Here is a 12,407-nt window from a genome sequence, read left to right as displayed (position 1 = left end):
TTTTTTTTGTATGATAATTCAATGTTTTGGATTATATATTTTTATCTATTGACTGCAAAATTTACCTTGATTGAAAATTGAACCATTTTGTTGAAAATTCATCTTTTTAGTTAAAAAATTTATCTCTTACCGTATTATTATTTTTTGACTGTTTTGTAGAAAACTTGTCTACTTGGGTTGGAAATTCAACTATTTTATGCTGATTAATTTTTTTTTCTTTATTTACTCAAAAGTTTTTCTTCATTGAAAATTCAACTCATTTGTCGAAATTCGTTTTTTGTGGCTAGAAAATTTAGCAGTTTAGTTAAAAAAATTTCTTGACTGAAAAATTTAAAACTCATATCGTTTCTTAAATATTTAATCTTTTTGGTTAAAAAGGCAAATATTGAATTAAAGATTAATCCGTTTTGGTTGAAAATTTAAGTATTAATTTAAAAATTCAAATTGTTGGTTGAAAATTAATCTTATTAATTAAAAAAGTCATCTCTGGTTAGAAATGTACCTCTTTTGTTGAAAATTCGTCTTTTTGGTTTAAAAATTCATCTCTTATTTTATTATTTCTTGTCGAAAATTCGACAATTTAGTTTAAAAAAATTTTCTTGACTGAAAAATTCAAAACTCATATGTTTTCATAGATATTTAATTTTTTTTGGTTAAAAAGCCAACTATTTAATTGAAAATTAATCCGTTTTGGTTAAAAATTCAACTATTTAGTTAAAAATTCATTTTGCTGGTTGAAGATTCATCATCTTTGTTGAAAATGTACCTCTCTTGTTGAAAATGCGTCTTTTTTTGTTAAAAATTCAAATTTTTTGTAGAAAATTCAACTATTTGGTTAAAAAATCATATTTTTCATTTGAAAATTCAACTAGTTTGTAAAGAATTCCCTGTTTTAGCAAAAAAAAATTTTCTTGATTAAAAATTGAACTACTTTGTTGTAAATTCATCTTTCTGGTTTGAAAATTCATCTGGTCTGTACAAAATTCATCTCTTTTGCTTGAAAATTCAATATTTCGGATTAAATTTGTTTTCTTTATTTATTGAAAAGTATTTCATCATTAAAAATTCAACTCTTTTGTTGAAATTTAACATTTCTGCTTGAAAATTCGATGATTTGGTTAACATTTCTTTTGACTGGAAATTTTTTGTTTACCAATTTAAATATTTTATTGAAAAATCGTTTTCAGTATGAAAATTTACTTTGTTCATTTGTTAAAAATTCATTTTACTTGTTGAATCTTTATCATATTAGTCGAAAATGAAATTATTGTTTTGAAAATTCGACTGTTTTGTAGAAAATTCAACTAATTGGTTAGAATTTTTAATTTTTTGTAGAAAATTCGCATTTTTTGGTTGAAAATTTAACTAATAGTATAAATCTAATCTTTTTTCGTTAAAAATGCAACTGTTTGATTAAATTAATCTGTTGTGATGAAGTATTTAACTATTTTTTTGTAGTTCGTATTTTTTGTTTGAATTCCACTGTTTTTGGTTAAAAATTAAAATATTGATTAGTTAAAAATTGATTTCTTCATTTAAAAATTTAAATATTCTGTTGAAAATTCGTTTCTTATTGAAAATGAATTTTTTCAACCGAAAATTCATCTTTTTTAGTTGGAAATACAACTATTTGGTTAAAAAATCACTTTTTTGGTAGAAAATTAATCTGCTTGGTTGAAAAATTCCTTTTTTGTTTGTTTAAAATTAATTTCTTTGTTTGAAAATCACTTTTTATTTGTTAAAAATTAATTTCTTGAACTGAAAATATAACGAATAAATTTTTGGTTGAAAATTTATCTATTTTTTAAAAATATGTCTCTTTTGATAGAAAATTAATCTTTTTGATGGAAGATTAATCTTTTTGGTCAAGATTTTCAAGATTTGTTTAAAAAATCACGTTTTTGGTACAAAATTAAACTTTCTGGTTAAAAAAATCATTTTTTCTTATTAAAAATTCAACTATCTTATTGAAAATTCGTTATTTTTTTTTTTAATCAATTTTTTAAAGTGAAAGTTCAACTATTCCTTCTCTGTTAAAGTTTTTATTTTTTAGTTGGAAATTCATATTTGTAGTGGAAAAATAATTCGTTCCGTTGACAATTTTGTTTTATTGGTTGAAATTTTGACTTTTTGACAGATTTTTTTTTGCAAAATTCATTTTTTAACTGATAATATAACTATTCCATTTTTTGTTGAAAATCTATCTTTTTCAGTTAAAAATTCGTCGCTGTACAGTAAACATTTAATCTTTTTGCTTGAAAATTTATCTGTTTGTTCGAAAATTCATTTATTTTGTTAAAAAAGAATTTTTTAAACTAAAAATTCAACTATTATATTTTAAGTTGAAAATTATATTTTTTAGTTAAAAATTTAACTATTTGGTTAAAAAATCACTTTTTTTGTAGAAAATTAATCTCCTTGGTTGAAAGATTCCTTTTTTGTTTGTTTAAATTTAATTTCTTTGTTTGAAAATCACTTTTTATTTGTTAAAAATTAATTTCTTGACCTGAAAACATGACGAATACATTTTTGGTTGGAAATGTATCATTTTTAGTTGAGAATTTATGTTTTTTTTTAAATTCGTCTCTTTTGATAGAAAATTAATCGTTTTGGTCAAAACTTCAACTATTTGTTAAGAAAATAATTTTTGGGTACAAAATTAAGGTTGTTTTTAGAAAAAAAAATTTTTTTTATTAAAAATTCAACTATTTTATTTACGATTCGTTTTTAGTTGAAAATTCATATTTTTGGTGGAAAAATAATTCCTTCCGTTGAAAATCGTGTTTTATTGGTTAAAATTTTCACTTTTTTTCCAATTTCATGTTTTTAACTGATAATAGAATTATTCCATTTTTTGTCGAAAATCTATCTTTTTTGATGGAAAATTCGTCGCTTTTAAATAGACATTTAATCTTTTTGCTTGCCGATTTATCTGTTTGTTTGAAAATTCATTTATTTAGTAAAAAAAACATTGTTTTAACTGAAAATTCAATTATTATATTTTAAGTTGAAAATTATATTTTTTAGTTAAAAATGCATGTATTGTATTTAAAAAACGTCTGTTTTGGTTCAAAATAAATTTGTTTAACCTAAAATTTATCTTTTTTTTTTTTTAGTTGAAACTTCATGTATTTTTTTTTAGTTTTTTTTAGAAAATGAATCTTCTTTGTTGAGAATCTTTTTGATTGAAAAATCAAGTACTTGGTTAAAAATGCATTTATTTTAAAAAAAATGCAATTCCTTTAAGTTGTAATATAGATATCAAAATTTACTATTTATTTAGGCAACATTTTTTCTTGAGTAATACCTTTCAAAATTGTGAAAAAAATTGATAACAAAAATTGGGAAATTCAGAATTTTGTCGCAACCCTGAAATTGTTTTCAAATTGCAGCTATAAAAATTAAAATAATTTTTCTCTTCAGTCGAGAAGAGAGTTGGTATTCTGAAACCACAAGGTTCGCTCGAAAGAAGCCGGGACACTGTCGTAAATACAACAGACATCAGCATCGTAGAATCGCATTCAACGCCCTTGACTCGGAAACCAAGGCAAAATGTTGCCATGCAAGCAATAATGAGGCGAGCCGAAACTGAACAGAAACAAGTGACCTTCAAAAATATTTCCCCGGTAATTACAGACGAGGAGTCCAAAAAAACGAAACCAGGAACTCAGATTACAATCGTCGGGAGTAAAACTGCCCAAGCTGGATCGATCAACACGAATCAAAGTTCTCAAATTACAGTTCAAAATCGTCCAGCACCCGTTCCGGTTCCGAATCAAAACGCTGTTCAGAATCAGAAGGGTAAAAGTCAAACCCTTCAGCAAAATCAGATTCCACCTCAGCAGATTCAATCCCAATCGCAAAATCAGCCTCAACTGCAGAAACCAGCCCAATTGCAGAATCCATCTCAATTGCAAATTCAGCCACAATCGCAAATTCAACAACTTCAATCTCAATCCCAGGTCCTTCCCTCGCCACCAATCAATCAGCAATTTTCTCCATCAGAGCAGAGAAATCAGGGAATATCTCAGTTCCAGTTGCCTCTAAATTGCTTCCAAAATCAGTCCTTCAACGTTCAGAATCCAATTTTTAGTAAAAATTTCATCGCAAATCAAATTCCGGACTTGGCATCCTATCAAATCCAAGGACAATATCAACAGAGTCTCAATCCAACTAGATTACACCAAAGAGGAAATCCTGGAATTGGCCAGAATTCGGTGATGCAGCAGCAGCAGCAGCAAGGCTTGAATCTGAACTCGAACCAGCAAAATATCCAGAATCTTCAGAATCTGACCCAGAATATCCAGAATTTGACTCAGCAGAATATTCAGCGTTTGACTCAGAATGTGGGTTTGCAGTCAACAACCAATCCAAATTTGCAGCAGTCTATTGGCATTCAACAATCCGCCAATTTGGGAATTCATCAGCAAAATATGATTCAGAGTGATCCAAGGAACAACGGACTGAATATTCCGAATCAATTGAATATGCCCGTTTCGGGAATCGCAAATTCCATGCTCAACAGTTTGAATTTAACCGGATATCAGAAGAATATTCAGCAGGGAGGAGGACCTTTGCCGAATGCGTCATCGAGTTCTTCTGATGTCGCGAATCTGCAGATGGGATTTACTCCCAATTTTGGACAGAATAGCTTGAATCAAATGACGCAGAAGCAAGTCACTTCATCGGCTGCTTATGCCAAGAATCCCGGACAGTTTCCTCTGCCGAATCCAGTGGCGAGTTTGACCAAAGGCCAGCAGGGAATTAATAGCTATCCTTTATTCCATGGATACGAGAATCAGGATTTTAATCCGTGGAAGGAGCCACAGCCGCCGCAGCCGCCGCTCGCTTGGTGGGGAACTCCTGGACAAGCGCAGATGATGCACGGGAAGGAGAGCACGAGCACGGATGCCTTTCAGAATTGGGCGAACTCGCCTAGTCCGGGAAATATGATTGGGAGAGTTCCTCTACCACCGGGGAACAATTATACCCAGAATCCGTATCATGGTAGGCATTATAACGCGAGGAGCAATCTTGAAGAGGCAAGGCCTTTTGAGGTAAGTTGTATCTGAATATTATAATTGGGTGTCACTTTTCAAGTAATCAGGGTGACCGCTGGATCGGGAAAAAATGACCGGTAATTTTATGAGACCAGGTAAAACCGGGAAATGACAGTGAATTTCTTTTTTGACCGGGATTTTTAACAAATTTTTGTCTAACTTTGACTTCAGCCGTTTTTTAAAAATAATTTTTCTAATTGTGATTTTTATAAATTATTATATCATTTAGTTTAGAATGCCCAATTCGAAAATCTTTCACTTTAAACATTTTCCATTTCAGATTTTTAATTTTTAAAAGCATATATCTTAATTTAAAGATTTTTAAAATGCAGTTTTAAAGGCTTAACAAATTAGAAGTTTTTAAAATCGAAGATTTTTTAAATAAAAAACAGGGTGGCCGTCGGACAGGGAAACCCCGGGAATTTTACGATTTTTTAGAAGAAAAAGCTGACCAAGTTCGATTTTAACAGTTTTTAAAATAATTAAACTGCAGTTTTGAGGATTTAAACAATTACAAATTAAAAGCATTTGAAGTTGGAAATTTGGGATAAAAAACAGTTTTATTTTATCAACTGTAAATAAACATAAATAATTTAAAAAATTTTTTAATTAAATTAAACTGAAAATTTAAATTAAAAGCATATATCTTAATTTAAAGAATTTTAAAATGCAGTTTTAAAGGCTTAACAAATTAGAAGTTTTTAAAATCGAAGATTTTTAAAATAAAAAACAGGGTGGCCGCCGGACAGGGAAACCCCGGGAATTTTACGATTTTTTAGAAGAAAAAGCTGACCAAGTTCGATTTCAACAGTTTTTAAAATAATTAAACTGCAGTTTTGAGGATTTAAACAATTACAAATTAAAAGCACTTGAAGTTGGAAATTTGGGATAAAAAACAGTTTTATTTTATCAACTGTAAATAAAAATAAATAAATAATTTTAAAAATTTTAAAATTAAATTAAACTGAAAATTTAAATTAAAAGCATATATCTTAATTTAAATCATTTTAAAATGCAGTTTTAAAGGCTTAACGAATTAGAAGTTTTTAAAATCGAAGATTTTTAAAATAAAAAACAGGGTGGCCGCCGGACAGGGAAACCCCGGGAATTTTACGATTTTTTAGAAGAAAAAGCTGACCAAGTTCGATTTGAACATTTTTTAAAATAATTAAACTGCAGTTTTGAGGATTTAAACAATTACAAATTAAAAGAATTTGAAGTTGAAATTTTTTGATAAAAAACAGTTTTATTTTATCAACTGTAAATAAAAATAAATTATTTTTAAAATGGATTTGTATTCCAAATATAGAAATCTAAACAATAAATTATTTTAACAAACAATTCTAGATCCGTTCAAAATTTGAAAATTTCCAGATTGTAACTGTTTCAATCCAAAAATCTTGATAAGAATTGAAATTAAAGGATCATTTTTTCCGATAATTTTATTTTTAAATAAAAATTTTCATGATTTATCAATCATATATTTTTTATTCAGAGTTTTAGGTCTTCCTTTATATTATTTGGAATATAATATTTGATATATCTTGTTGAAAATTCATCTTTTTGGTAAAAAATTAATATTCTTGGTTGAAAATTCAAATGTTTGGTTAAAAATTGATGTATTTTGTTAAAAATTTGTGTTTTTCTGCAGAAAAGTAATATTTTTGATTTATTATTAATCAGGTTTTGTTAACCCCTTCATTGGCAGAGAGAATTCGACAAATGTTCCCAAAATGGCAGGAAAATTTGTTATCCTGAAAATTTGTATCCTGGGGTTTTTTTTTGTGGTCGCTGAATCCGAATATGGATTCAAAATTCGGAAATCCAAAATGGCGGACAAAAATACAAAAAAAAAGTCTCAATTTGGTTAAATTTGGGTACTTACGAGTTTCTGGGGTCGCTGACTTCAAATTCTGCTTCAGCGATCCCAAAAACCCGTAAGTACCGAGATTGATCCAATTCGAGCCATTTTTTTGTATTTTCGTCCACCATATTGAATTTTTGAATTTTGACTTCAGATTCGGATTCAGCAACCCCAAAAACTCACGAGTAAGACTTGAATGCAAAATCGGAGCAAGTTAAATAGGAAAAAAGAAGATTGACGCATTTTGCGTCAATGCCAACGAAGGGGTTAAGGGTTCAAGCTTTTTGTTGAAAATTTAATAATTTGTTTATTGTGTAATAATTTTCATCTTTTGGTAAAAAATTAATATTTTTGTTTGAAAATTCAAACATTTGGTTACAAATTTATGTATTTTGTTAAAAATTCGTCTCCTTTTATTTTCATTGGTTTTTCATTTTATTTTCATTGTTTTGGTAGAAATTATTTTCGCCTTTTTTGTCATATTAATTGAAAAATCATCTCTGGTTGGAAATGTACCACTTCTAGATTTCTCAAGATTTTGAAATAAAATTTTAAAGCTTTTGAAGGATGCCTGGACTAATTAAAATAAAAATAATTTAACTTCTAATTTAATAACTGTTAAGTTGAAAAAATTATTTTTCAATTTTTAATGTGTCTAGCTTAAAATTACTTAAAATAAAATAATTTTGAAAATTTTTAAAGTTCATTGCTTGGGTCTTTAATTTAGACTATTAAAAATGTTGACGTGGATTTCACAAATATTTCAAGGATTTTAAAAGGGCTTGTACACTAAATTTAAAAGATTTCACAAAAATCTATAATATTTCATCAAAGATATTTTAAAGATTTAAAAGGATTTCAAATTTTTGTAGAAGGTTTCACAAGATTTGAAATATTTTAATGATTTCAAAATTATTAGATCAGATATCATAACAATCGCTTAAAGATTTTAAATATTCCAGTTTTGAACATTTTAAAGAATTTAAACGATTTATACATTTTTAGAAGCTTTCAAAAGTTAAAAAAAATTTCAAAAACATTTTAAAACTTTCAAAACATCAAAAGGATTTCAAAAATTTAAAAAGTCCACTAGATTTCAAACACTTGAAACGCTTTCAACATTTTTTAAGACGATTTCACAAAGATTCCAAATATTTTAATAATTTCAAATTAATACGAAAGATTTCACGAATATTCCGAAGAATTCATAAGGATTTCAAATATTTTTAAGAATTCCATTGATTTCGAAATTTATACAGTACACCATATTTCGAATATTCCAAAATATTTCAAAGATTTGAAATGATTTTAAAAGGTTTCAAGACATTTTAGAAGATTTCAAATATTTCAATGATTTTAAGAAATGAAAAATATTTCACTAAGATTTTAAGGATTTAAAAAAGGTTAATAAAGGTTCAAGAATTACAAAGATTTCAAGGGTTTCAAATGAGCACAAAATATTTCGCAATTATTTCAAAGATTTCAACAAAATTAATTTTTCTAACTAAAAATTTAACTTTTCAGTTTTTGATTAAAAATTGATCATTTTCAGTTGCAAATTTACTTATTTTGTTAAAAGTTCGTCCTTTTTGTTCAAAATTAGTCTTCTTGATTAAAATTTCGACTTTTTGGTTAAAAATTTTTATCTTTTTTAGTTGAAAATTCGCACTTTTTTAGTAGAAATTAATCCTGGTATAAATTAATCTTTTTGGTTGAAAATTTAATTATTCTAGTTTAAAGATTCTGCACCCAAAATGATACAAAGTTGAATTTCCAACAAAATAATTAAATTTTCAACTAAACAGTAGAAGTGTGAACCAAAATAGGTAAATTCTGAGCTTAAAATTTAATTGCAGACTGTTTAAATTAAAATAATTAACTTAAAAAGTTAACTTTTCTAGCAATACATACATTTTAAATCTAAAAGTACGAATGTTCAACAAAGCAATAGGTTCCATTACTTCGTATTTACGCGAAAAAGAGAAATTTTCTTGAAATCGGGGGAAAAAGAAATTCTTAAAAAAATGGGAGAAAATGTCAAGTCTGAAAGTATAGTCGAGCTTCTCAATAGGGCGCCTCTCGGGATGGCAGGGGAAATTAATGTTATTTTTACCGACGTTTCCGTCGTTTTTTCATGAAAACAGAATGATTAATGGACGGTATGAATATATATCTCATGACTTTTTGAACCATTTCTAATTGTTGAAATAAATTTAAACTTTTTAGACAATTATTTATTCTAAAAAAATAATATTATTTTCTGAATGATGGCCATTGATGGAGCAGTAAATTTTGGTAAAAATATTTTCTAATTATTTAAACAATTAATAATTGCTTATTTTTAAAAATTCTACCAATTGAGCGAGGACTGTCCACTTTTTTCGCAAATTGGTATCCTGTCGTACTTTTTGTTGAATAATTACATAATTTTGCTACATTTTTTATTATTTTAAACAAATTTCTATTTGTTTAAACAATTTTTATTTGCTTAAGTAGTTTTTTTCGGTAACTTAAAAAATATAATATAAAATAGAATAAATACAATGATTTTTCTGACTATATAGTGTATAGAAAGAACATACTAACCATTTCTTAATTGTCTTAAGAAATATAATATTTTTGAACAATTATTTTTTCAAACATATTTTTAAATCGTATTTTCTGTATTAAACCTAATATTGAATGGTTTCGGGACGTAGTAAATTTTGTTTAGAACGGCATGTCATTTTTTAAACCATTTTTATTCGTAATCCATCCATATTCAGTCAGTGGAAATCTCTGACTCCATTTTTATAGATTTTAAAATCTATACAATAATTTATTATTACTATTACAATAATTAATTGTTTAATTAATCACATAATGTTTTTGAACAAATTTGCTCCTCCAAACAATGACTAACTTTTACATTTCAGTGAAAAAGAATTGTTTAACTAAGTTACATTTATTTAAACAATTCAAAATTGTTTCACAAGTCGTGGTGGTCCAATTTGTCCATCTTAAAAAAATGGCAAAAATGACTGGGAATTATCCATAATACTTACATTTGTTTATTTTTGTTCAAATGAGCCCAGGGTGAATCCAAAGATAGTGTAAATTTCAATGTTTTCTTAAATTTTCAATAACTTCCGGAATAATCAACATAAATATTTTTGTAAAATATATGAAATAGACGAATTGGCTTCATCCTGAGCTCATTTTATACCGAATTTTGAGAGAATTCAACCCTTTAAAAATAAATTTTTTAGCTTTGACATAATTAAAATAATAAAAACTTAAAGGGGTTAAACCACTGTAAAAATTTCAAAAAATCGATTTTTTTGCTTAAAAGGTGTTTTAGAGGCTTAAAAATAATATACTGAAAGATGAAGGGCGGAAAAAATGTCTAAATGACAAAATTTTAAATTCTGCTGCAACGCCACTCAGCTATGTCCCGGTCATTTTAGAGTACTTGAAACTTTAAACGCGTTTTTCTCGAAACCACTTTTTTTCAACTGCCCGGAAAAATAACTCAAACGAATCCTCACCGAACGATCTGAAATTTTTAAAATATATTCAAAATTACTTTCTCCTGCGTCGTACGTAGGATTTTTTTTATATTACATAGTTTTTTGATCCAGGTAAAAAATTGCGGGAGTTAGTTTTCCGGCCGTGAACACCTTAAGTAACATTTTGATTGACCTCTTTATTGAGCGAAAAAAAATTCCTGAAATATGCCTATTTTTTCGTACTCCACAATGGTTTAACACCTTAATCGGTCATCAAAAAAGAGGTGGTCATAAACTTTTTCATGCCAGTGTAAGTGCAATGCATTAGGCTAGAAGATGGGGGTAACTTTCGAGCGCAGCTGAGGAGAAGGCGCCTTATTGAGAGGCGCCCTATTGAGAGGCTCGACCATATTTTAATTCGTCTGAAACTCGTGGGACTACGAGCACCTCGAAAATTTAAGCCCAGCCTAAATTTGATGGATATCCTTTGAATTTTCAGGTTGATCAGAAGCAGCAACAGCAGCAGCAACAGCAGCAGCAGCAGACAATCAGCACAGGAAATACATATTCTTTGTTTAGCGGCAACACCTGGGGCGCAGGCGGACAAACTCCAGGTCTCTCAAGTCAAGACCAAATGAAGACCCGACTCAATCAGCAATCTTTGTGGTCCGGACCCGGACCCTCACCCCTCGAGCGTCTCCTGGAACAGCAAAAGTCCCTGCGCGAAGGCGGCACTTGAAGGAAAACGAGGTTCATCTGTCGGTGACACAAAAGGGGATCCTGTTTCTAATTACCCAACACGCGGGACGGGTAAAGGCTAAAAAAAAGCAATCGTTAAACTACCGAGAAGCAATTATACACTGGAAATTAATCGCATAGCGAAGCGTAAATTTATAGAGAGTTTGTAGAGAAAAAAGCGTAGGCCAACGTAAGAAGAGAGTAGGTGAAATCCGTTTGTTTAAAAAGGATTGTATCACTTCACTATTAACTCTTGGAATATTAACTATGCATTTGGTCGAGAACAGCACTGAGTTTGAAAACTCCAGCAGTGTGCATCAGAGGAAAAGCGAGCGAGGAAGCCAGAAAGGTTGGAATTAAGACATTTATACTGATATATAAGGTCGGCGGAAATCGCAACGAGAAACGAAAACGAGTATAGTCGAGAGTCGTCGTCGTCGTTTAAGTTTAAGTTTAAGGAGAAAAAATCAAGCGAGAGCCAGATTTTTTTTATCAGTATACGTCATCACCTCTGTTAAAATATTTACGTACGAGTGTAGTTAAATTATTGTTTGTATTATTGACCAGATTGATTCGCATTTCCGACACGAAGGTTCCTAGTTTCGTTTCGTTCCCAATTTTCGTTAGGAGTCTAATCTAATCGAGGCCGTGGTCTCTTTTCAACTGCACATTTTCTTATATCGCAAGTAGGCACTAGTATCATGTCGAGGGAGGATAATTATTCAGAATTGTGCGGAAAGTGAAGCTCTTTTCTTATTAGCACCCTCGGAAAGTCGCTCGGCGACGATTCGATTTTCACGTTAAGTAGATTTTATAAATGAAGAGGAAAGTGTGAAACAGCTGGGGACAGAGGGAGGGAAAGAGAGCCTTAGTCCATTGTGAATTAGTTAGTGCAGCAACTGTCCGCGGCTTCGATGATAGTCGGTAGAAACGACGTAGCGACATAACCATTATGTTTAAAGTAACAAAATTCATAGTTATATTCGATTACAGGCAAATACACGATGTTGAAACTGACACTCGGTTCGTTCATTATTAATATAGATATACCTGCAATTTGTTTTTTTTTCTGTTTTTTTTTTTTATAATTGTAATATAAAATTGAATAACAATGACAGGGTGGCCGTTTTAATCGACGAAATAAATTCCCGGGTTTTTCCCGATTAGCAAACATTTTTCATGGTCAGTGAAATTAAAAAAATGGAATTCTAAAGCTAACAAATTTTCCACTTGAGGTAATAAAAACTGAGCTGCAAA

The 12,407-nt window shown here is 29.1% G+C and overlaps 1 protein-coding gene across 1 annotated transcript in view; it reads left to right on the top strand.

The window, feature by feature from the left end:
- LOC117179314 (protein SMG7-like) overlaps nucleotides 1-12,167 on the top strand; it is a 40,528-nt gene extending 28,361 nt beyond the window's left edge. Inside the window, exons 7-8 of the mRNA XM_033370972.1 lie at nucleotides 3,424-5,057; nucleotides 10,912-12,167. Of these exons, the coding sequence (XP_033226863.1) occupies nucleotides 3,424-5,057; nucleotides 10,912-11,151 (1,874 nt within the window). The 3' untranslated portion in view covers nucleotides 11,152-12,167. The remainder of the gene's footprint in view (nucleotides 1-3,423; nucleotides 5,058-10,911) is intronic.
- Nucleotides 12,168-12,407: the final 240 nt, after the last annotated feature.

Source organism: Belonocnema kinseyi, chromosome 9, assembly GCF_010883055.1.
Source record: "Belonocnema kinseyi isolate 2016_QV_RU_SX_M_011 chromosome 9, B_treatae_v1, whole genome shotgun sequence".
NCBI lineage: Eukaryota > Metazoa > Arthropoda > Insecta > Hymenoptera > Cynipidae > Belonocnema > Belonocnema kinseyi.
The sequence above is the reverse complement of the archived record's forward strand: the minus strand, read 5'-3'. Positions and strand labels throughout refer to the sequence as shown.